General features: G+C 39.8%; 1 protein-coding gene across 3 annotated transcripts in view; it reads left to right on the plus strand.

Annotated features, from left to right (window-relative positions):
- The first annotated feature begins 1,019 nt into the window (after window positions 1-1,019).
- Cd55 (CD55 molecule (Cromer blood group)) overlaps window positions 1,020-25,802 on the plus strand; it is a 30,135-nt gene continuing 5,352 nt past the window's right edge. Inside the window, exons 1-9 of one of the 3 annotated variants that reach the window (XM_040737858.1) lie at window positions 1,020-1,328; window positions 1,892-2,077; window positions 4,068-4,259; window positions 6,182-6,281; window positions 7,598-7,683; window positions 12,387-12,575; window positions 15,108-15,209; window positions 16,266-16,343; window positions 17,059-17,079. In XM_040737858.1, the coding sequence (XP_040593792.1) occupies window positions 1,232-1,328; window positions 1,892-2,077; window positions 4,068-4,259; window positions 6,182-6,281; window positions 7,598-7,683; window positions 12,387-12,575; window positions 15,108-15,209; window positions 16,266-16,343; window positions 17,059-17,079 (1,051 nt within the window). In that variant the 5' untranslated portion in view covers window positions 1,020-1,231. The other 2 variants (XM_040737859.1, XM_040737857.1) reach the window with 2 other exon arrangements.

Raw genomic sequence — 25,802 nt, forward strand, 5'->3', positions numbered from 1 at the left:
TACTAACATATACTGAACCTCAATAAAACTTTAGGAAAGATTATCAGTGTAGAGTGTTACAAACACTCCTATAGTGGTCCCACCATCAAAGTCAGAATTTCAGGTGAGGGATTTCACCAGCCAGGTAAAGCAGCTATGGGAATAGGCAGTTCAGGCTAGGACTCTGCTAACCAGACCCAGACATCCAATTAGAGGGAAACACATAAGGACCCACAACCCCTCACCCCTTTCTCATCAGAAGACACCCTGAGGTACAAGGCTGGTCTGATGGTATCACATGGATCTGTTGCCTCACAAACCGGGTTGCACAATGACACACCTTAAATAATAACCCTACTAGGGCTATCCTCAAAGATGTTCAGCTTGTCCCGGGCACAGCTTCAGCCTCTGGAATTTTTTTTAATATTCTCAGGTGATTCCAATGTATGGATCACTTTTTATATTATTGGCTAATCTTCACGGCACAAAACAAATCTTTGTTTTAAGGTCTACTACTTATTTCTGAATTTCATTTTATAGCAGGAATAAATCCTGGAGTAGAATTCAAGGGGGGCTTCTTGGTACATAACCAGAACCAGGACTAAGAAAGCGACTCCTCACCCAGACAAGATCTGAAAAATGACCAGTCAAGCTCCCTTGAGCTCTGTGTGTTGTTTGAGAGAACTCTGGAAGGGTGGTTTCCAGCTCCCTCTTAGCCTAGGCTTGTTTTCTTGGATCAACTCCTACTTTCCATTTTGACACCGTGGAGAGACCTAGAAGACAACATACTTAGCCACTGGCTCCCACCCTTCATCTGGCATCTTCCAGCTGGAGCTACAAAGGTCCTGGGTGTGCCCTGTTTCTCAGCTCCCACTGGTCCAGGAATTCCACCGCGCCTACCCCTGGCTTTGCCAGCACTCAGCAGACCCGACTTTGGGAGTTCCGGTGGCTTCGCTATAGCTGAGTGCTGACACACCCAGTCCAAGGGAGCGAAGCCAATACTTTGGAGGAGGTATGAAGTTCCCTTTCAGATGCTAACTCACTGCATGCAGGTCCACCCTGGGGCTGGGTCCCTAGGGTGACGCTGATGTCCCCAGCCCGCCCACGCCGCGGAGGGAACGCCCTTTGCACGCGGGGCGCCCCACCCAGGGTGACGAGGGCCCGCCCCGCCCAGCCTCGCTGTAGCGGCGCTCAATTAACCGCGGCGTGAAACAACTCCAGCCACAGCCGGACACTCTCTTCTACCTGGGCCATGGGCTGCGCGTGCGCGTCGGGGACTCGGCCGCCACCAACGCCACTGCAGCTGCTGTGGCTGCTGCCACTGCTGCTGCTGTCCCCGACCGTGCTGGGTGAGTGACTCGGCATTGGGCACTAGCTGTGGTGACTGAGCCGCGGCCGGCCAGGCGCGCGCATGCTCATCGGGGACCCTGGCTGGCAGGTGTCGGTCGGTGTGCGGGGGTCTGTGGGTTGGGAGTGGAGGGGATGGATGTGGATTTCTGGACTGTCTGGGCTGTGACTAGATCTCGCCACCGGAGACCGTGGAAAACCCAAAAGGGAGGGCTAAATGCGAATTTCTAACCCTGCTCCTGGTTCTTTTATTCTTAAGGTGGAGGCCAGATGGCTGACCACCTGCGCCGGTGAGAGTGCGGTCCGGTGCCACAGGTTTGGGTGTCTTAACTCTCGCCTAGCCGAGGTATTCGTGTGGATATTGAGAACATTCTTAACTTCTTCACTCTCCGCTTAATGTTGTATTGTGTCGATGAGAGTATAGGCGTTGCAAGTTCTTGTTGGGAAGGTCGAGCATGGAAGGAAGTAAAATGCCATTGCTGCTTCCCATAATCCAGGATTGGGGAAAAAATGTGACCTCCAGTTTACGAGAGGTGTCTGCTCCACTCTGCTCTTATCTTCCTAGGTAACTGCGGCCCACCTCCAGAAATACCCAATGCCACGCCAGAGTTGGATAGAAACACCAATTTTCCCGAGAATAGCTTTGTGGAATATTCATGTAATAAAGGCTTTCAAAAAATTCCAGACAAGGAAAACACAGTTGTCTGTCTTAAAAATGGTCAATGGTCTAGCTTCGAAACATTCTGTAATAGTAAGTTCTTCATTTCTTTTTAGAAATGTTATGGGACTGTGTATCTTGTTGAGGTTATTTTTACACCTCTTTGGAGTGACTGGTAATTGATAGTTTTCTAGCATTATTAACCCCCAGAGTATACATGCTGGCAGTTCACACTCCAGCTAATTGAAGGCAGTACTTCCTATAGCAGGTCCTGCTTCTTCATTAAGAGTTTTTCTTTCTATTGTACAGGCTAAAGGAGAAAATAAAGGATAGGTTCTGTTTAGGGAGTAAATTATATGTGAATATATTTGGCAAGTACCTTGAGACACACACCCAGGTGATATGCCTTCTTCAACTTTATTTTGTTAAGTAACGAATACAACTCTTGGGAGACATTTTACCATCTTACTTCAAAGAAAATATGTTATGTTAGTTTTAAGACACAGTTTTTAGGTGATTCTGGCATATCTGAACACAATACAGGGATTCAGAACTAGAGGGTATGTTTGGTCACCTGGGTTCTGTAGTGTAGCTTATTGCTGGTTCTTTGACTATAAACCTATATAGCATGTCACTCTACTAAATATTGTTGGAGTTATAGTACATTAGTCAGGGAGAGGGAGAGATGCCTTCAGGGCTTAAGGTATTACTGTCTGCTACATAGGCTTTGCATATACTGTACACTGAGGCTGTGGCAATTTTCTTTAAGAGAATAATACAGAGAAACCCTGTCTCGAAAAACCAAAAAAAAAAAAAAAAGAATAATAAACTAGCATTAATTTACTTTTTGTCTGCCTGGTTGGCTTCAACTCATGGACTCAAAAAAGCCCCCAGCCTCAGTCTCTCAAGTATCTGGAATAGTAACCTATGATACCTGGCTTTTTTCCCCCTTCATCTTTTTACACTCTAAAATAACAATAAAATAAAAATTATAGTATGATAAATACATGAATTAGCAACCTACCCACTTATTACCAAACATTATCTACTCTATGTGATTATATGTGCTATAGCCTCATGATTTTCATGGACTGTGGTTGCTATTCCCAGCACCAGTGCAAACATGTTAGTAAGAAATTACATTAGGAGATGGCTTCAGTGTTGCTAGGCAACAGGAATAGCTCTGCTCCATTACATACCTGCAGGAACCACATTTGTGTATGTGGCCCATCATGGATCAAAGTATCATTATATGGTGGGTGACTGACTATAGAAAGTAAAGATAAAAATAAGATTTGATTTCTGCCTTTGAATGACCTGAGTTGGGGGCAGCTACAGTAAATCCAGAATCCTTCAAAACTGACTTTTGAAACCACAAGTGAAACGGGCTTTACATTTGTATTTTCAACTCCCATTGAAGGCAAGAAACCCTTCAGCCTTTACCACATGATTTAGAGTTTGTAACTCGCCCTCAGCATTGCTTCATCTAGTCCTTCCAGCAACCCATGAATTATGTAAGTGGGGACTCTTCTCAGTTGCAAAGTTGAAGAAATCTTTTACCAGAAGGTAAATAATATGTACAAGACCAGTAGTTCTTATGCCAAGAAGCCCAGTGTCAAGCTTGCACCTCTGGACTACTGAGCCACCATTTCTTACTTACTCTGCTTCTTGCCTGGCTGGAGCTCATTGTCCCAGCCGTTTATACTTGGCGCACACTATGTACACAGCTGCTTCATCTGACCCTTGTTACCAGGGGCTGTTGTAAGATGAAATGAGTGTGTGTAAACATTTAGAAGTATTTAACAAATACAAGATATTATTATTCCTATTATTATCGACATATATATGTGGAAACTTAGATACCTAGTAACCGAAAAATGAAGATGTATATGTGAATACCCTTGATATACTATAAGCACCAGGGTGATATTTATTTAAAAATGAATATATAAAGATGTAAGGGTCCCTATCAAAAAATAAGTAAAATAGTTGAATGAAAAGGGGTGGTTTAACTACCAGATATTATAAGATGTCAACTTATTTTATAACCTGTGTTTTTCTGTCACTTTGATAATTCTTTTAGAAAGCTGTGATGCTCCATCAAGGGTATCTTTTGCATCCCTCAAAAAGGAATATATCAACTTGAATTATTTCCCGATTGGTAGCACTGTGGAATATGAGTGTCGGCCAGGGTTTCAAAGATACCCTTCAGCATCAGGCAAATCAACTTGCCTTGAGAATTTAGAATGGTCCAAAGTTGCTGAAATGTGTAGAAGTGAGTATGATTTGTATAAGTAATCCCAATAATCTCCAATAATCTGTATTTGTGGAACTATCTCTTCCATTCATGCTGGAAATATATATGTGTGTATATACATATACATATATGTGCTGGAAATATACACATATATGAGATATATATATATATGTAAAGAATGATTTTCCAAATAATCGTGTTTTTTGTTTGTTTGTTTGTTTTTGATTTTTTTTTGAGACAGGGTTTCTCTGTGGCTTTGGAGGCTGTCCTGGAACTCACTTTGTAGACCAGGCTGGCCTCGAACTCACAGAGATCCGCCTGCCTCTGCCTCCCGAGTGCTGGGATTAAAGGCATGCGCCACCAATGCCCGGCCTGTTTTTGATGTTTTAAGACAAGGTTTCTCTGTGTAATCTTGGCTGTCCTGGAACTGACTCTGTTGACCAGGCTCGCCTTGAACTCAGATCCATTTGCCTTTGCCTCCCAAGTGCTGGGATTAAAGGTGTGCACCACTACTGCCTGGCCCAGTGTTATTTTTTAATTAGACAAATGTTTACATAATAGGAATACTTACAGATGTCATGTTTACTTAATTTAAAGTTACCTAAAATGATGACATACTCTATGTTGCTTTTTTGAAGCAACAAAACATGAATGTAAAATTTTAAAAAATGCAAGGGTTAGAAATATCAATGGCTTAGAGAATAAATTTGTGTGTATGTGTCTCATATTTACTTTTTTTCCTGCTTTCCTGAGATATAATTAATAAGTAAAAAATCATGTAAATTCAAGGTACACATTATTTCATAATGAATGTCTATTATTTGTGTGTGTATGCTTTTCATGCATGCATGTATGTGCTAATGAGTATACATGTACATGATGTGTGTGTGTGTGTGTGTATGTGAGAGAGAGAGAGAGAGAGAGAGAGAGAGAGAGAGAGAGAGAGAGAGAGAGAGAACAGCCCTAGGTATAAGTCCTTAGATGTTTTGGCCTGGAACTTCACCTCATAGAACATACTAACTGTCCTCTCCCTTTCTCCCTGTTAGCTTCCAGGGTTCTGTCTTCCATATTGCCACCACTGGGAATATAGGTGTGTGCCACTGTGTGCAGTTGTTTACATGGGTTCTGGTGATCCAAACTCTGGTTCTCACACCTACAATAAGAAAGCACTTTATTTTCCCAGGTCCTTAATATTCTTGTGTGTTTATGTTTGTCTGTCTCTTTCTGTCTCTGTCTCTGTCTCTGTCTCTGTCTCTCTCCTCCCCCTTCTGTCTCTCTGTCTCCCTGTGTGTGTGTACAGGGAGTGTGTGTGTATGTGCAGAGAGTGTGTGTGTGTGTATGTACTTGTATACCAAAGGACAACTGTGGGTGCCATTCTTCAGGCACTGTTCACCTTATATTTAGACAGGATCTCTCATTGATCTGGGGCTTTCCAAGGAGGCTAGACTGTCTGGCTAGTGAACCCCAGGGCTCTGCATGTCTCTGCCTGCCTAGCTCTGGGATAATAAGTGCTTGATACCATGGTCAACTTTTTGTGTGTGTCCTGGGGAACAAAGTCAGGTCCTGGCCCTTATATGAAAAGCATGTTACCAGTCTCTGCCATTTAAATTTCATTTCTTAAGTTAAAATAAAATAAATGTGTTTCATTGTGGTATTTTCATACTTCATATAATTTTACTTTAGACTTATTCACTCCCTGTTTCTGCTGTCCTACTCGTCACCTTCCTGCTAATCCCTGACCCCAGGTCATCTTCCATGTAGCCCTTTATTTCTCCTCATTTCCGTTTCCTTTCAGACTCTTTTCCCCCATTCTTTTTCAACATTGTGTGTGATATATAATTACCATTACCATCTTAACCCATTAACATAATTCAGTCAGCACATTTAGGGTTGTGTCTGGTAATTGAATGAAAAAAATTGATATTTTTTTTATTTTAAAGAAAAATCATGTCCTAATCCTGGAGAAATAAGAAATGGCCATATCAACATAACAACTGACATATTATTTGGTTCAGAAATATTTTTCTCATGTGACACAGGGTAAGTTGCATGATACTAAGATTCTATATTTAGTTAGTGACAAAACAGATTAGGGGTTCAGTGGACATTGATAGATTTGTGACCTGTGCGTTCTCTGGTTGGTAGCAAAATAATCCCTCATAATGAGAGTGGGGTGAATATGAACAATGCATGTGATATACATATATGTACACGTCAGAGTGAAAGCTATTGAAAAAAGTTAAAGAACACAATACCTCTCCCCAAATAACCTTTTCCATGTGCTTATTGTAGTTAAACTCAGTAACGTAGGCCAGGAAAAGATGATTTTTATACTTCTAAGTCTCTAGGTTATTAGATTCCAATACATATATAATTCCAAATATGATTAGTGAAGAAACAATGGAAATATGTTGATGATACAAAAATAATCCTTAAGGTGTTAAAAATCAAGCCAATTTTAAACTGACTCAAATATTAATTTGCATCTGGGTTTTTTTTTTATACGCAGACAAACTGTTAGGTCATGGGCTAAAAAGTGCTTAGTGTGAAAATGCCCTCCTAATAGAAGTTCCCTAAGGCTTTTTTAGTTCTTCATGTAGTTCTAGGAAGTTCTTTAGTCAAGTGCCATCGGCATCTCAGACAGTGGGAAACTTCTGTTCATTTTCTTTCTTTTTATTTCCAAGTTAGGTTGCCACCCTCCCTCCTCACCTTATAAGAGAGAAATAGGCGACACTCGGTGGATTCAGAGGCTTTGTGACAAGCGAGCATGGAATTGGGAAAGAAGAGGGTATAGAGGGTTAGAGGAGGGGTTGGAAAAGGGAGGACTCTGGGTTGGAGTTGATCAAAACACCTTACAGGCAGGCATAAAGTTCTCAAAAAAGTTCTTTAAAACTACATGAAACAAAATGCGTTTCAAATGTTAGAACAGAAAAATAAATAGTAGTGCTTTGCCACCACCTTTATTAAGCAGAGATTCAATTGGATCAAGAGCTTATATTAGTGTAAACCGTTGGCCATGATACCCCGAGAACCCATTGCATATAAATGCACCCTGTTATTCATGAAGCCTGTTCTCTTAGAACTCAGAATAAAGGATTTCATCAACATAATTTTAGAACACTTTATGTATTTTCTACACAGTCAGCTAATGAAGCATTTTACATGTCTGGAAGTCTTGCCTGTTCAGTATCATTTCTGTGAACGAAATGGTTTTCTTTTAAATTTCAATAGATATGGTTATCAACTGTCATTTTGCTTCTGTCTTCTGGTATAGTCAGTCTTTTAAGTGATGTTATAGAGAACAAGAAAGACCAGACTTAAGTATCTGAATATAGCAGCCTTCTCTTCTCCTTTAGGTACAAGCTAATTGGTTCATCCTCTGCCTACTGTTATCTTACGGGAAATACTGTTGGCTGGAGCGACCCACTTCCAGTATGCACAGGTATGTCTCCTTTTAAGAAAAAAAACATAGGTCCTCACATTGTGGCGCCAAAGGATCAATGAAATCAATTATTTCTCATTTAAGTAGTAGCCACAGTCTATATTTGTGGTACCCCAACTTTTCAGTGTCTCTACTAATGACAGATTTCTTAATTTATCAGCTATGGGAGGACTCTTAAAGCTGATTCTTAGTGATAGTATCCTTAATTATAGGATATTTTAATTGAGAATTAAGAATTGACTTTGATTTACATTATATTTGGTCGTTTACCATCTAACCATTCCTTCTAGTAATCAGAGAACCCCGAGATCTCCCAGTTTCAGGGATAGAAATACCCCTCAGAGTCTCCATAGTCTCCATATATGTCAGGGAAGGCATTTAATATAGGTCTTTTTACTGCAAACGTGTTCTTTCTCAAAGACCTAGTGTTGCCTCCCTGCCTCTTTTTAGAGTATGTTACCAGCTGAGATAATTACCTAGAAGGTTTTAAAGTTTTTATGATGTTTTTATCATTTGAGGAATAAGGTCATATGATAAAGAAACCATTCCTACTCTTAAGAATCTCAACTTCTCAAAGAGAAAATACAACATAGAAATAATATCATAAATGAATATATCCAGTCACATTTAGCTCCATTAGAGACATGGCTCCCTTTAAAAATGGAAAGAAGTAAAACACATGCAGTTTATTTATTTGTTTGAGGGATAGGCATTGATTTCTAGTTCTCATGTATGCTAAGGCCACTATGTTGCACTAAGCCCCAAATATTTTTAAATGTAGACTTTATTCCTTCTATCTTTCATTCTTTTGATGCATAACTTACAACTTCCTCAAATGGCTTCTAGAAACCCTAATGTCAAAACTAATGCTAAGTTGTATGTGTGTGTGTGTGTGTGTGTGTGTGTGTGTGTGTGTGTGTGTGTGTGTGTGCATACATTACTAGGAGGAGGAAAGTTGAAGCCATTCCTTTGTGGCTGACATTCTGATAGTCAATGGGTGCAATCAGTTGATAGGAAGCAACTAATAAGAAGCCTGCTAACAAGGAACCCACTCCTGTTACACCACCATGGGCCCACCCTGCTAAACCCACCATTTCTGTTTTCTTCTTAGGCCTATTTAAATGTTTTTTTCATTTCTACTCACTGCCACCATTCTGTTTCCACTCCTAGTAAAGGATCTTGTAAGGACACTATGGCTGAAGAAAGGAGCTGGAATTCATAGCTTGTGAGCCCAGGCAACCTGTCCTAAAGCCTGGGTGGGCGGTTTCCCAGTCTGAAACCAGTGTTTTCAGTAGACGCTGCCTTTAGGTTCACAGAAGTGGCCATCAGGAATGTATCCTAGTATAGAAGTGTTTGAAGAAAGCCCACTTCCTGTTTGTGTTGCACCTAAGCAACAGTCTGTTTTCCTTTTGCTCTTTATGGTGAACACCCTTGTTTTCTTGGCTGGCAGCCGCGGCTCCATCAGCAGCTGCTGATAGCCTCATTCTCTAGGGAAGTCCCTTGTACCTGAGAAATCCGGTATTACCACCTATTCCTGTAAATCCCAACTGTGAGAATCTATTTTTGATTTTTCACATTAACGTACTTTTTTTTGGTTTTGTTTTGACATCACCAAAACAAAAAATAGAAAGTGAATTCTGTGGGTGTCAGTTAGAAGGCCTAGGCAATCTATGGGGCCTTGAGTAGTATTTATCCCTGGTGTACAAATAGACTTTGAGTGCCCATCCCACAATGAGGGATACTCTGGACTCTTGTGAGAGGACCTAGACCTTGCCCTGGATGAAATAACAGACACTGGAGATCCCCTATGGAGGGCCTCACCCTCCCTGGGGATCAGAGCCAGAGCAGAGATTGGGTGGGGGGCCTGGTGGGGAGGGAAAGGGAGGAGGGAAGAGAAAGGGAGCTGGGATTGACATGTGAAACAAGCTTGTTTCTAACTTAAATTTTTAAAAAAGGGAAAAAAAAGAGGAAGAAAATGAATTCTTCCCCCAACATAATATTTTTACTAATTATTTGGGAGTTTCATACAATGAACCCTGATCACACTTCCTATTCCTCCAAGGTCCACCCTCTCACCCTTGCAGTCTCCCCCAACCCCCCAAAACCCAACAATACCAAGTTAGTGTTGTCCATAAACTTGCTGGAGCACGGTCAAACTCCCAGTGGCCAGCCCCTTAAAGAAGACTGACCCTTTGAAGTGTGGCTCTTCACAGTTGATGGGAGGTGAATTGGTAGATGGTGAGCTGTGTACAGCCTTGGTAACACAGATGAGTGATGGTGTCCTGGTTTCCGGTGTGGTACTGATCACAGAGGAAAATGGCGGAGGAGTGATGGGCATCCACACAGGGGGCGTCTTGACCCTGAACGAAGCCTCTCTCAGGAGAAACCGCTCTTTTTCTATCTCGCTGTTGTTGCTTTATTTAGTTATATATTTTTTAATTACTTTCAGTTGACTGATAGTACCTGCTTCGTCTAGTCAATGATTGTCTGCCATGACTGTCTTCCCAGACCTCTCTCTCTTTGTATTAGCTTTTCTAAGTTTTTTATTTCTTTACTGCTTCCACATACTTTTTAGACCCGTGTCTTACTTCCTTCTGTGTTACTTGTGATATAGTTTGTTTTTCTCCATATGGACGCTTGCACTCAGGGTTACCCCTAACGTTTTTAAAGCCAAGGTTTGAATATAAAAAATAGTCCTTGGCCTCAAGCTACTCTCCCCTTTCCTATACTACTGTGAGGATCCTTTGGTACACATAAGAATTCAGCAAATCCTATGTATTCGAGCCATGTCTGCTGTGACAATGCCGATTTCATTGTCCTTTGGATTAGAAGTGAGTATACTACCAACAGATATGGGCTTGCAGGAAGAGGAACTGACACAGGGAATTCTTGATGTTTGAGTGTGGCCTATAATGGAGGGAGGGGTGGTAGGACAGGCTGTCCCTGAACATTTCCACTCTGCCTAATACCTACCACTTCAATTGGTACAAGAAACCCACAGTAGGGCAGTGCACACCCTTAAAACATGGGGTCTATGTTAGGACCTCAATGGAATTCCAGGGTGATAGAAGATGATTTCTCCTTGTACCTCATTATTGTTTCATTCTGCCCAAGGTGATAACTTCAGAAATGCAGATGCACCCCGTCTTTTCCTTCTTCAAGCTTTCCAGTAGTATGTCTGAACACTTACAGGTCTATGCTCCTAGTAGAGTTCAAGGCTAACTGTCTCCCTGCTTTTCTGCACTTCGGTTTTACCTTCTTATTTACTGCCCTACAAATGCAAATTGCCTGCGTGTTGCTTTACTCTTTATCAAGAGTTTATTTGTTTAAGATTTTGTCAAGTCAGGCTCTACCTGTAGCACCAGCTGGGCTCACACGTTTGACAATAGTCATCTTGTCCCAGCCTCTTAGGTTCTGAGACTATAGTCATGAGCCACCAGGCCTAGGTATCTCATGATCTTCCTTCCACTCCCTGCCGGGTATATTTGTACGTATATAGTTACATATGCACATATGTGATATTCACATGTGCACACATGCACGTATGGTAAGAGGACAACCTCAGGTGCTACTTAGCAGGAATTGATAATCTTGGATTTTTTGAGACCGTGTCTAACTGACCTGGGGTTGTTTGATTTGAGTAACCTAGCCATCAGTCAGTTCCAGGGAGCTGCCTGTCTCTACCTCCCCAGCCCCCCCAGGTGCACACCGCTAAGCCCAGTTTTTTATGTGTGCTTTGGGATATGCTTATAAAATACCTCTGACTGAGCTATCACCCAGCTCTGACCTCATGATTTTTGATACCTCCCCATCAAGAGTCACTTCCCAGCCAGGCGGTGGTGGCGCACGCCTTTAAGCCCAGCACTCGGGAGGCAGAGGCAGGTGGATCTCTTGTGAGTTCGAGGCCGGGCTGGACCAACAGCCTCCAAAATAATACAGAGAAACCCTGTCTCGTAAAACCAAAAAAAAAAAAAAAAAAAAAAAGAGTCACTTCCTTTAGTTCTTTGGGAGGACTTCCTGTGCTGGTTAATGTCTTTCCCCTGTCTTTCCATATGTATGCTTCTATGGTAGCCTCCACAGTTTATTGATGTAACACCTCCAGGTTCTTTCAAGACCTGGGAAGTGTTCTTCAATCCACTTTTTTTTTTTTGCTTCTCATAGGACAGTGCTTATGTATTAGTTGTTCAGAGCGTGTTTGGACTGGTCCAGTGGGTGCTTCCTGCTTAGTTTAAACTGCATCATGAATTTGCTAGTATTCCGTGCCTGCTTATGTGCGTTTAAGACAGTTTAAAGTGATGTGCACATGGAATTATGTTGTTTTTGATGAACTTAGTGGTGCTAAGGACCATGAAACCTATTGATCTTGCTGTTAGGATAACTATCAGAAAAGGATCTCCTTTTTTGCAGTATAACCATTACAGCATGACTTGCACTTTATTTATTTTTAAAATGCAGCCGATCGTAATTTCTGTCCTGTCTCAGGTCTCAGTGAATCACTCTCTCCTAGAACCCCTTACCCTAGAGTGAGGATGTAGACCTTGTGTCTCCACCAACAAGCCAAGAACAACTATAGCAGGCATTTGTCAGCCTGAAAAAAAATGGCTGATTTTAATTGTTTTACATTTTTTTGCTTCTTTTAAGTCTTATTTATAAAATACAGTATCAGTTTTTCTTTATTAAATGATATTTTGATTTGTTTTAAGCAATTTTTTGTCCAGATCCACCAAAAATTGTCAATGGAGATATTCGAGAGGAAAGTGACACTTATGCATATAGACATGTTGTCACCTATAAATGTGCCAGAGGTTTCATCCTGGTTGGAAAGAGTTCCATTTATTGTGCTGTGAACAATGAACAAGGAGAATGGAGTGACCCGCCACCTCAGTGCATAGGTAATCTGTCGTATTCCTCTTTATGAACACACATTCTCATTTAGTGTATATTTATGCACACTTACTGTTTGGATGGTTTTTAAGAAAAGTAAAATCAAATTAACACACCAATCAAATGAAAAGATTTCCTGGTAAAAGATAGCAATGTAAGCTGGCCAGAGGTCGCCTTTAAGGCAAAGGCAGGTGGATCTCTGATTTTGAGGCTAGCCTGGTCTTCGGACCAAGTGCCAGGGTAGCTAGGTCTACACAGAGAAACTTGTCTCAAAAAAAAAAAAAAGAAAAAAGAAAAAGGAAAAAAGATAGCAATGTACCTTCCCTTGAAATGAATATCAGAATTCAACACCATGTACTGTCTGAGACAGACTTGTAACTCATTAATTTTTATCAGCTGCCCTGGGCAGCAGGCTGCTCAGATGGCCTTGACTCTTTCACTGTCTTCTTATGTGTCATGTGGAACTTTGGGGTAACCACCTACAATAAAGGGTTAGTCACTCACCTTGGTGCTGCTGTGCTCCCAACAGCTAAGACCAGGAGCCAAGCTGACTCTACCACCATGCCCAGGAAGACCAAGGATGCATGGAAGGCTCTAGCAGACCAATAGGATAGCTACAGAAAGTCAGAGTGAGGCCCCAGTGCCCTGAGATATTAGTGACACGGCTCATGTTAGACCTGTGCTTTGCTGTTTTGGTCACAGCAAATGATGCTGAAACAGAATCTGAGTGCAGATACTGGCTGGTACTCACTCAGAACTTTGTGTGTAGAAAACTGAATTCTTTTCCATGTACCAAGAAGGGTCATGACTTTGAACAATCAACACCGAACCCTTAGACACATTACCATAAAGGGTGTTTGCTTTGGATGACCACCGGCTTCTGGTCTCTTGTTTAGTAAATTAATATTAGTACCCCAAAAAGTTGAATGGACAGAAAGAAAAAAAAACAGACTAATCTATAGTCATTGTTGGAGAATTCCACATACCTATTCCTATAGCTAAAAGAAAAGGGGTGGGGGAGAAAAAGAGGAAAAGATCACTAAGAATGGAGGAGAGTGAGCAACAGTGGTTAAGGTTAAACAGGTTTGCATATAGGAATTTGAACCCCATCATGGCAGATGATCAGTCCTTTTCAAGCAACATTTACCCAAACTGACCATCTGCGGGCCTTCAGCTGTGGCGGCGCCATTACTCACAGAAGTCTTTCTGACCACAGTGGAATTAAATTAGGCATCGATAACCAGACAGTAGTCAGAAAATTTAAACTCATTGGGAGTATATAAATCCTTTGGATTTAAAATAAGAATTTAGTGAAACAAAGAATAATTTATATGTATATATGAGGGCCTTAAAATGAATAGACTCTGTAGCAACATCACTTACTCCAATCACACTGCCATTGTTTGGCTGCGTGGGCAGGAATTTTGAGTTGTCTCTTATAAGCAGTCTGTGACATAGATTTTTTTAAAAATAAAAGCATGGAAAAATACATACACCATCTGAACTCTTAGAGCCCTGTGTCTGGTGGGCAGGGCAGCACCTCATGGCAGATATAACCTGCTGCTTCAGGTTCAGGCTGTGTGAATAGTAACTTACCTAAACCGCTCTCCACAGGGATGGTGTGCAAGCTACATTGGGGTTTTTGTTTACGATGTTTGTTAGAGTAGGGTCCTCTGATGTTTCAGAGAGAATATATGAAGTATATTGATCTAATCAGCTCGCCATGTTTGTATCCTCACTTTTTTTTTTTTTGAATGACAACAACAAATCTTAGAGGGGTCAAAGAGTTTGCTGAGGTTCGTCCCTACTTAGTGCTGCCTGAAAGGGGGCTTGTAAAAGTACCCCAAAGACAACCAGCAAGGAATTAGTCTACAAATTCACTAACACATTCTGAAGATTACTCTTGTCATTGTTTTTATAGAAAAACATTCTTTGGTTTTGGTGTGAGTAGAGGAAGATAATTTTGAGGAGAAAATTGAGAGATGTGTCACACAATGAGATCTTTCTCCAACTTTGTTTTTTTCTTTAACACAGAAAAAAAGCTTAAAAACTGCAATATTGTATTGGTATAAATCTTTTTATGCAATATTTATATAATAGCAAGAAAAATGATGTAGCTTCTACTTTCATCTCTTACATATATGGTTTTTATGTAGTTTTATAAAATCTGGGATCCACTAATGAGAGAAAACATGCAATATTCATCTTTCAGAGATGGACTTACTTTACCTAATATAATGGCTTTCAGTTGTCTCATGAAAAGTGAGACTGGGGAATATTTTTGGTGAGTATTGTCTAAGCACGTGTCATATTTGTTAGGATGTATTTGTATGAAATTCATTGCTATGTGCAGTTAATGTGCACTATTAAAAATATGGCAACATTGTGAGGGAAGTAATAAAGACTGGTTTCCTAAGAATCCTGTCTAGAGGTTTGTGGTACAGAAAGAGAATAGTCATTGTGCAAGTCATGGCTAGGAAAGTTTTACTTGGTCAGCAAGATTTGGCTATTTTTTTAACTTAACATTGTTTTCTTTACAGAGAAATCCAAGATCCCAACATCTATGAAACCAACAACAGTTAATGTTCCAAGTACAAGAGTTCCATTAACGCCTCAGAAACCTACCACAGATAAGGTTCCAGGTACAAGAGTCCCACCAATGTCTCAGAAACCCACCACAGTTAATGTTCCAGGGACAGGAGTTCTACCAATGTCTCAGAAACCCACCACAGTTAATGTTCCAGGGACAAGAGTTCCACCAGCATCTCAGAAACCCACCACAGTTAATGTTCCAGGAACAGGAGTCCCACCAGTGTCTCAGAATCCCACCACAGTTAATGTTCCAGGGACAAGAATGCCACTCAAACCTCAAAAACCTACCACAGTTAATGTTTTAGGCACCAGTGTTCTACCAATGTCTCAGAAACCCTCCTCAGTTAATGTTCTAGGCACAGGAGCCACACCAAAACCTCAAAAACCTACCAAAGCAAATATACCATCTACAGTAGTCCCACCAACGCCTCAGAAACCCAACACAGCAAATGTTGTAGTCACCGAAGACCCACCAACACCTCAGAAACCTACCACAGCAAATGTTATAGCTACAGAAATCGTTTCAACCTCACAAAAACCCAATACAGTAAATGTTCTAGCTACAGAAGACCCACCGACACCTCAGAAACCCAGCACAGCAAATGTTCTAGCCACAGAAGACCCACTGACACCTCAGAAACCCAATACAGTAAATGTTCTAGCTACAGAAATCTCTTCAACCCCCCCAAAATCCAATACAGTAAATGTCCTAGCTACAGAAGACCCACCAACACCTCAGAAAACAAACACAGCAAATGTCCCAGCTACAGAAATCCCATCAACGCCTCAGAAAACTCATACAGCAGCTGTCCCAGCTGCAGACGTCTCACCAACTCCACAGAAATCCATTACAGCAAAAAGTTCAACCACAAAAACAACATCTCAGATATCCCACATACCAAATACTGTATCTGCAAAAAGTCCACCAATAACTCAGACTCCTACCACAGTTAACTCTACCACTGTACAGACTGCCCAAACAACCCAGAGATTTGCCACAGCAAAATCTTCATTTACACAGAGTCTACCAGCAACACAAAGGCCCACATTTCATACCAAGGCTCTCCAGATTGTTACCCAAAGATTCACTTCTGCTCATATTACAGCAACTCAGCATGTACCTGCTACCAAGACAACCACACATCATCCAACAAGAACATCTAAAGAGAAAGGGTCTACCTCAGGTTAGTTGATTTTGTTCATGTTTCGTGTGTGCATGTCTGATGTTTTATGATGGAAATTTAAAGACTGCAGGGTCCAACAGTCTCCAGCTAATTGTGGTTACAATGTTCCACAGTCATGCTTTACCTGTACAATATAACAGATATGCTGATATGGTAATTTTGAGTTTTGTTAGAACCTGTGGAAAGGGACTTCAGTTTCTGATAGCTTTTGTTAAGACTTTATGGTCTTGTTTTTGGGATAGTCTCATTATGTAGACCAGGATGATCTTGAACTTTTGATACCAACTGCCTCTGCTTCCCAAATGCTGGGATTATAGGCTTGTGCCTCCATACTTGGTTTGATCGTTTTTTGATGATAGATTATATCATGGTTTATTTTCTATTTAAGGTTTTCAAACTTGTTTTGTGTCATGAAGTCATGTAACAATATATGTAAATATTTGCTTTAGTGTTCTAGAATTGTCAAGACTTATATCGACACTGGCAACTGTCCAACAGATTCAAATACTAGTGTTGACGCTGCTGAAGTAAATGATATATAATTGTGTTTCATATATACGTATATATGTATGCATATATAGATAATTAGTTTTTTAACTTATGAAAGTATGAATAGCTGGTTAATATATACATATATTTAAGTTGTTAGCAAATTAATGAAAAGTTAAAATGTTTAGTTTTATAATTGTGCTCCTTTCTTCTTTTATTTTTTTAGATGGTGGCCATCTTCTATATGGTAAGTTTGACTCACGGGGAGTTAAAAGAAATTGCCATCACTGTGGGAACCATAATCGGTATTTCTGGAAGAGAATTTTATCTTTTAACTGTCTCAGGAAGACTATAAAAATGTGTTTCTGGGCACCTAAGGGAAGACGGGTGAACGCATTTTACCAGCGTGTTTGGTGGACGCCGTTAGGCATCCGGTGTGCTCCTTTTTGTTCCCAGCAGTGTTCTTGTTCTAAGGTAGTCTTAGGACATCTTCAGGTCATTTGGCCAGTCAGTGGGGAGGCACTGAGTGCCCGCTGTGTCACTATGGTGTCTTAGGGACAGAAGAAGCACAAAAACAGCTGTCAGTACAGTTTCTATATGAAGTTATAGTTATAAAACTATAATTAACCAACTCTTTGACCAGTTTTAGGTCTCTGTTACAGCCCAAATGTGACAGTGTCCCACTCTCGATTATATCTTTCCTCCATCTCTAATAATAGTTTTAAGCAAAGTTCTCTTAAGATATAGTCTCTTTCTGGGTGGTGGTGGTAGTGGTGGTGGCACCAGCAGTGGACACCCTTAATCCCAGCGCTTGGGAGGCAGAGGCAGGCAGATCTCTCAGTTCGAGGCCAGCCTGGTCTACAGAGCGAGTTCCAGGACAACCAGGGCTACACAGAGAAACCCTGTCTCCAAAACCAAAAACAGACAGACAAGCAAACAAAAAACCCTCAAAAAACCGAATGTGTATACTCTTAATGCTTACATAGTCGATGAGGGTAAAAACATCTGCATTGCAATTTCTCTAGCAATTGCTCAGGCTTTTTCTTATTTACAGTATTGTTTACTGTTACTTATTAATAAGATCAACAAACCCCTGAAGAATGGTAGGAGCAATTAAGTAGCAAAATAGCAAATTAGTATACTGAAGTAATGTGCAATTGAAAACACCCTTTTATGAAAAGTTGTTTATTTTAAAAGTATGTACTTAACGAGTGATGTCCCTATTTCATACATGAATGTATCAGCTAAAGGACACGAACCTGAAAATGGAGATTTAGTTTCTGTTGTTACTTTGCTAGTGATTGTCATACTTAGTTTATGTTTAAGCTATTTATCTAGAAATACCTCAGCAGGTGGAATTACTTCTGTTCATTTTATATTTTAAATAGAAATAAATATATTCTAAGCTAACAAAAAATCTTCTGATTTAATGATTTATAGGAGTAATGAGTTTAACACCCGAGTTTCTGTTACTTAGTGATATTCAGTGGAGATCTGAAATGCTTACTACCTAGTATTTTTAAATTTAATATTTTTATAGTGCAATTCAGGCCTTGTACATATCAGACACAAGCTCTACTGATGAATTCCACCCCTCTTTTCTTGTTTACATTTGAAATTCTTTAAGTATGTGCACTTTTCCAGGAAACATCTTTTTAACGTATGCTGTAATTTACCAGTGTTCTGACAACCCATTCCTGCAGTCAGACATATGGCAAATTTCTTCTGTGACTCAGGCTACGATCTCACTTTAAAGATGGGACCCGTATTGCAGAGAAAATGTTTATTCATTCATTCTTTTGTTTTACAGACAACTGGGAGTGTTTTTTAATTTAATTTTTTAGTCAGTGCACATAGAAGTGAGTGTCCCCATGAAATTTTATGGGTCTGTATCATTGCACTTTGATCTTAGGCCCTGGGAAAATACTTTTGTTGATTATATGGTAATATACTAGAAATTTCCGATTTTCCCACTTAATTGCTCTAAGTGAGTATAAAAATTATCAGATCTTCTTAATTTGCCTTGTAAATGCTACTGGTATGAATTTGGAAGGTTCTGACTCTGGCTATGTGTCAGGGTCAGTCCCTGTCTCCTCTGCTCTGTGTCAGGGTCAGATCCTGCCTCCATCTCTGCTAAGGTCTGTTCAAGCATTTTTTCCTGATTTATCACCCACATGAAGTATTAATTCATCCATACACTGTAAATCAGTTTATTCTCTTTCTGTATGCCTGTACTTTTTACATATATAAAAATAATTTTTTTTCCTTCCTGGGATAGCTCCCTATTGGTACGATGAGGTCAACATAGTTTTATTGTTTTTAAAGTCAATATCATCTAGAAGAAAAAGAAAAAAAGAACTTGTGTTTAGGAATTGGTCAAACTTTGGTTTCAATCTGGCTTTTTTATTTAGTAAATATCAACCCAACAATGAAGTTAGGGAGACAGATTCCGGGTAAGCCTATAAGTGATAACGGATGTAAACAACCCTTTAGTGACAGAGATAAGAGATGAATACATGGACATTAGGAAGTCACAGTATGGAGTCACCATTCTTTTCTTAGATAGATTTGTGCAAATTTCATCAATCACTCTGGCTACATGGAAGATAAATGTGCACCATTTTTTATTCAGGTAATGTTTGTGTGTTTGCTGTGTGGCAAGTGCCACTGTATTTGAAGTTTTTACATGTAATTACAAAAAATTCAACAATATTGGAATATAGCATATATACTCTTTTTTTAAATCTGGGAGAAATGTTTTTACAGTGGATTTTGATTTATAATTACTCCCACTTTCCCCATCCAGTCCCCTCACCAACTCCCCTAGTGTATTATCCTCTCCCAACTTGATGCTCTCTCCTTTTTTTTTCTTTATTTACTAAGTTTCAGAGTTCAATAGGCAGATGCATGTAGGCCTCTCTGCTGGAACATGGTTCACTTACTAGTGGCCACACCCACAAAGAAAAAGAGACTCTCCATTGACAAATATAGTTTACAGGACTTGCAACTTGTCTAGAGTTTCAAAGCAAAGTAGGAAGGAAGTAGAGGCCAGTGACTAGGCACTTTAAAGGGTAGACTCTCATCTTATTGATCAGACAAGAGGCTGCACAACTCAACTTAGACAAAGGACATGAATTCCTATATAATTGCTAAAATCATGTGTTGATAAATCAAGATTGATGGTTCAACTGAACTAATATTAAAGTTAGAAAATAGTGAGACACACATGTGTACTTATTAACATTATCCTGAATATGGAATGCTCTACACTTTAGCTCAAACCTGAATGTGCCTGCAGTAGTCTTGAATCTCCTGTCAATGTCTGAATGAAAGATGCTGGTCTGTTAACTGTCACCTACCTCAGGTTCATTATAGAGTGAGGACAGCTATCTGCCTGTAATTCAGAGTTTAAAAGTCAGGCAGTAGCTTAAGGTTCCTTATGAGCCTTCATTTAGAATTCTAATTTTAGCTTTTTCCTATCACATTCTTTGTCTAGCCACCTGTCTCTTTTTAGTGTAATTTCACATGTCTCCAGACTTTTTCAGTTTTTGTTACGTATGATTACGAGCAAGAATCAAATCTGGAGTCTCAGTTTTTCATGATGGATCACGTTTTGTGTTGCGAGATACACAAGCCAGAGGTTTTGCAAAGATGGGGCAAGCCCACAGAGGGTGTGACAAGCACCATTTAAGGAACATCGGTTGGCAGAAACGTGTCAGACTTGATTTTAGCCATGGAAGTGACGGTCTATATGCTAATCAGCACCTCACCGGATATGCAGTTTTTGAATAATTATACATATTTTAAATATTAAATAATAAGCACGCATATCATTATTATGTGTGTGGGTTTGTGCACATGAATGCAGAAGTGTTGGATCCACTAGAGCTGTAGTGAACCACTGTGGCTGCGGGGGACTGAATTTAGGTTCTCTTACAAGAAGAGCGCATTCTCGCAATTGCGGAGCCATCTCTCCAGCATAGCTAATATTTTAATTCAAACCATAAAATTGTGTCCTGAGCTTGGGCTGAAAGTAAGGTTTTTGTTGTTGTGGTAGTGCACAACAAATACAATGATAACAGTGTTGGTTATTTTAGGGGATCTTAATTTTCCCAACTACAAAAAATATTTCATTCAATGAAATTTGATAACTGTTTGCCAGGTACCTCCTATTTGCCCAGCACTGTGTTTATTTAGTGAGGGTGATCAAATGAGATAAAAATCTCTACAGTTTTGAACATTGCAGAAACGCAATTCTAACAGGATCTCCTTGTATTGAAGAACACTATTTTCTAAAGTTATATAATTTTCCTTGGATCTCTTCAATTTTATGATTAGGAACATTTGGATTATTATTATAATTTCATACATAATTATATACTTTCCTTTATCCTAAGTTGTGTAAATCATAAATTGGCAGTTACTCACCTTTGAGTTTGTTTTCTATTGATTGCCAAGTGGATTGGAGATCATAAACCCTTGCGTTTATGTCTTGAAGTTTTATTTGTAACTTGAGAGTTATACTTTTATTAGTGTCTTGGGAGCATGTGTAGATTTTGTGTTTTATATTCATATGCTTTGCTGTGGTTTTCTGTTAAAATTTCAACATCCACAAACTTTCTCAAGAGCTAAATACACAACTTGACTCATGCTCTAGAAATAGCCTTTTATTTCTGTCAACCTGACATTCAGGGTCATGTTTGTATTTTCTATCCTTATTTTTTCTTCCTTCAAATTCTAAATTAGACGTTGAAGTGATGAGAAGAACGAGAATTTATGAGATCAAGGGAAACTCAAAACTTTTGAGTGATTCCGATTAAATTGTCTTTCTGAGCTAACAGTACAGTGCTGGGGGACCAGTTAAAGACACAGTAGGTCAAATTCTGTAAAGGTCCTGTTGTGGGAATACGTGATTCTTAAGTTGTGCACACAAGCACACTTGTGTAGTGTCTGTCTTTTAGTCATCAGAAGGGTCATCTATCATTTCCCTTGCACTACAAATCAAACAAGTGGAGTCCAGGGACAGTAGAGAGTGGGGTTAAAAAGGAAAGGAACAATAAGACGGTGAAAGGAGAGAGGGGGTAGACCATTTTCCCATCACATGCACTGAAGGCTAGCAAACAGCAGCAAACTGAGCTTTGAAAGTAGTGGGTTGCTAATCAAGTTCTGATTGCTGTCTTCCACCTCCAAAGGGCTCTTGTAGCCCTAAACTAGAGTTCCATTTACCTACATGAAATAGGTCAGAGTGTATGTTCAGCGGGCAGAACACTGACAAGCCTACTCTGTAGGCAAAGTCGGCATTGTTTACTCTGTAGTTTCACAGCAGCATCTTTCCCGTGAAGGAAAATGCCCTGTGTTTATTATGAACTCTACAGTCTCTTTTACTTGAGACTCAAATTATTTGCCTACTAAATGTGAGTGAATTCCCCAGGCACCTTCTCACTCTAAATTTGCATCTTTTGTCACCACCTTCGACTGACCTATGAGCAGGCACTTAAACTGGAACAAGGTTGTGTTGAAAACACTGCACGTTTTCCCAGTGATACCAGGCCTTACTCCCGAAGCAATGAGGTGGTTCAAATATTTTACTTCTTTTTCCTTCCAAGAAGACAAGTGAGTGACATGCAGTATTTATTGCTGAGTCTCTGGCAAAAGGAAACCACATGCAAAATGCAGTTCATCTCTCCTATTTATTTCTTGAACTTGTCTTCTCAGTGTCCCATGTTATCATTGGGAAACCACAGTGTACGTAGTTGCTGGCACTTCTGTGTTGCCAGAGCTCCTCTCTCAAGGTTTGGTGCTGCTGATATAGTCATTCATAGCCCAACGCTAGTCACTTTTTGGCACTATGAAAAATCAGGGTGAGCGGGCATTTTGATGATTTTAATAATTTATTCCTAGTTCATTTTTCTAGTTGGATTTGAATATTGTGTTAGTAAATCACTGTGTTAGCTTTATTCCTTTTTTGGAACACTGTTTCCTTCCCTCTGTAATTACTACCCTGAAGTGACAGACCCTCTCTCCCATCCCCAAGTGTTATTTAAGGATAGTAATGACATTTCAAATAAAAGTGATTGTAAGGTCAGAGTTCCTCTTCATGATGTGTGAGTGAGTTAACCTTCCCCCTTTTATTCCCCACTGGATTTAATTCATGGTAACATCTGTATATTATACAGAAGCAAAGAAATCCAGGGGGAAGCTGTCTCATTACATCTTTAAATTACCTGTGACTAAGTAGTTTTCCACATAGTATATAGATATGAAGTGAAGCCAGCCAGACCAGTTCTGAATTCGGCCTGCCTGCTTGAATCCCAAGTGTTCTGTTTATAGGCTGTGGCTTGGGGCAGTTTGACCTCTGTATCTTTTTTTTTTTTTTGGTTTTACGAGACAGGGTTTCTCTGTATTGTTTTGGAGGCTGTCGGTCTAGCCCGGCCTCGAACTCCCAGAGATCCGCCTGCCTCTGACTCCTGAGTGCTGGGATTAAAGGTGTGCGCCACCTCGGCCCGGCTGACCTTTGTATCTTTAAGATAGTAAAAAAACCAACTCTACCTGATGGGGTTTGAGTGAGGCTTAAATAGATTATTGCATGAAAAGAGAATTGAAAAAAAAATCCAAATGTTAAACAGCAGCAGAGGAAAAGCCAGTTTTATTTGAAATATCTGATGTGCTTTGAATGTACATATTAAATATAAATGTCACGGTTGGCTCTCATATCCTGTGGACAAGTCGGGTGATTTAAATTGATCCTATTTTGTTTTGGAGGTTTAGCCACTCAGAAATCTAATAGTTTGTGTACACATGAGTTTCTTCTAAACTGACTTAATTCCTGCCCATTTTAGGCAATTAATTAATTAGCACAACTACTCTTTTAATGCTGTTACTAAATTACCCATTTTAATGATTAGCTTAGACTCTTTTTACTCTCTATAGCCCCTTTCTCATTAAACTAGCAACAGTGTTTAAGCACACATACTTTCTTTTTTCTTTTGTTTTATGTGTATGCATGTTTTGCCTGCATGTATGTCTATTTACTTCATGCATTCAGTGCCCACAGAGACCAGAAGAGAACATCAAGTTCCTGGGGACGAGATTTACACATGGTTATGAACTACCTTTGCTGGGGATTGAACCCAGGTCCTCTGGAGAAGGAGCTGGTGGTCTAAGTGCTTCATCTCCAGCCTGTGTGCATGCTTTTTTTTTTTAAAGGTTTGCAGATTATAATTCTAATTTTAGAATTATCAGGGCTTCCTGGAACCAGTCTCCCACATTCCCTAGGAGGTACCAAGAGATGACTGCTTTTAAAGAGGCAGTATTTTTTATTCTTCCAAAATAATGTATATAAAGTATATGAATATTATTTAAACCTTTGTTAAAAGCATCTGATCAGTAGGTCTTAGGACATAGTGGGGTGAGCTGAGCAAGGTAAATGGTTTTCACATGGATTTGTTTAATACCAATTAAATATTCTAGACTCTACAATAGCAAATACATTAAGACATAAGCTTTCACAGAGTGTTTGAGAATGCCATTCAGAGCGTAGTGGGTGCAAACACTTAAGCTAACGTACTCTGAAAATAATCACTTTACTATCTGCCCCATGTACTGTCTGCATTTGCCCCAGCCTTTTGTTTTATTGTTGGGTAATCTAATTATAAATTATCCATCTGTAGAGTGGTAGCAGCTCACTGGAGTTGGTGCGGGGGGCTATGGACATGTGATGTGTGTCTGGGCACTCCCTCTTAGTTTCTGTGTACACTTTCACAGTCAACTTGCTGTGATGTTTTCAATAGGCTGTAAGTGCTGGAATGTTTATGAATTGTTCTGAATTATATTCTCATATTTTGCACTAAAACTATTTGCTTAGTTTCTGAAACAGAGAGAAATTCATGTAAAACCTAAAAATGATGCCTGTTACATCACACACACTAAAATCATAATCCATATGGCCTGGCATGGTGGCATACACTGATAATTTTAATGCCAGCACTTGGGTTACTGAGGCAAGGGGGTCATGGTTTGGGACCACACCAAGGGCCTATCACAGCAAAACAAAAGAAAATAACAACAGAAGTACCCGAGGATCCAAAGCAAAGCAGACAGTAACCCATGAATCTACTGCCCTATTTCAGAAATATAAGCTATGGAGGGTAACACTGACTTTGAGTCAGTGCTTTTGTTCATCTGTTAAAAATGACGGGATGCAGTTAATGAATGTGAGGTAATTAGGTAGCTTTATCCAGCCATCTTGGGTCTATCAGATTTATCTAGTTCCCTAGAAGTGTTGGGTTTATGTAGTAAGTTTGTGTTTAGAGATGGCAGTCGAAGCAAATTCTTAGTTTTGTTATTGATTGAAATTGAAGTCATATCATCTAGTTAGTGACTCCTTCTTTACTGTGCAGGGCTGATAAGACTTATGTGAGCACATTAACCCTCTGCAGTGTGACATGATACCTTTGAAATTCTGATAAATTATGAAAAGTATGGATGGTTTAATAATACCATATTTTTGTATCTAAAAATATCTATCAAAACATTTCTTACAGTTTCTGCAGACTTGGGTAATGACATCGTAAGTTTCTATCCTTGCCAGAGTTGTGTTCTATCCTGAATGAATAGCTAACATACTGATTCTCTCATTACTGTGATGCACATCAACAGTTATTTTTAAACATTTTATTATTTGAGAATTTCATACATGAATGTGTTTTGTAAGGTTCATTTATCCTTATTTTATGTGTGTGAATGTCTTGCCTGCATACGTGTGTGTGTGTGTGTATATATATATATATATATGTATGTATGTATGCATGTATGTATGTATGTATGGTTTCACCACCACGTGCAGTGCTTTTATGGATCAGAGGAGGGCATCAGATTCCCTGGAACTGGAGTTACAGAAAGCTATGTGCTGGGAATTGAACCCCAGTCATCTGGAAAAGCAGGCGGTGCTCTTAGTCACTGAGCCATCCC

This window comes from Mesocricetus auratus, unplaced genomic scaffold (assembly GCF_017639785.1).
Source record: "Mesocricetus auratus isolate SY011 unplaced genomic scaffold, BCM_Maur_2.0 Super-Scaffold_100676, whole genome shotgun sequence".
NCBI lineage: Eukaryota > Metazoa > Chordata > Mammalia > Rodentia > Cricetidae > Mesocricetus > Mesocricetus auratus.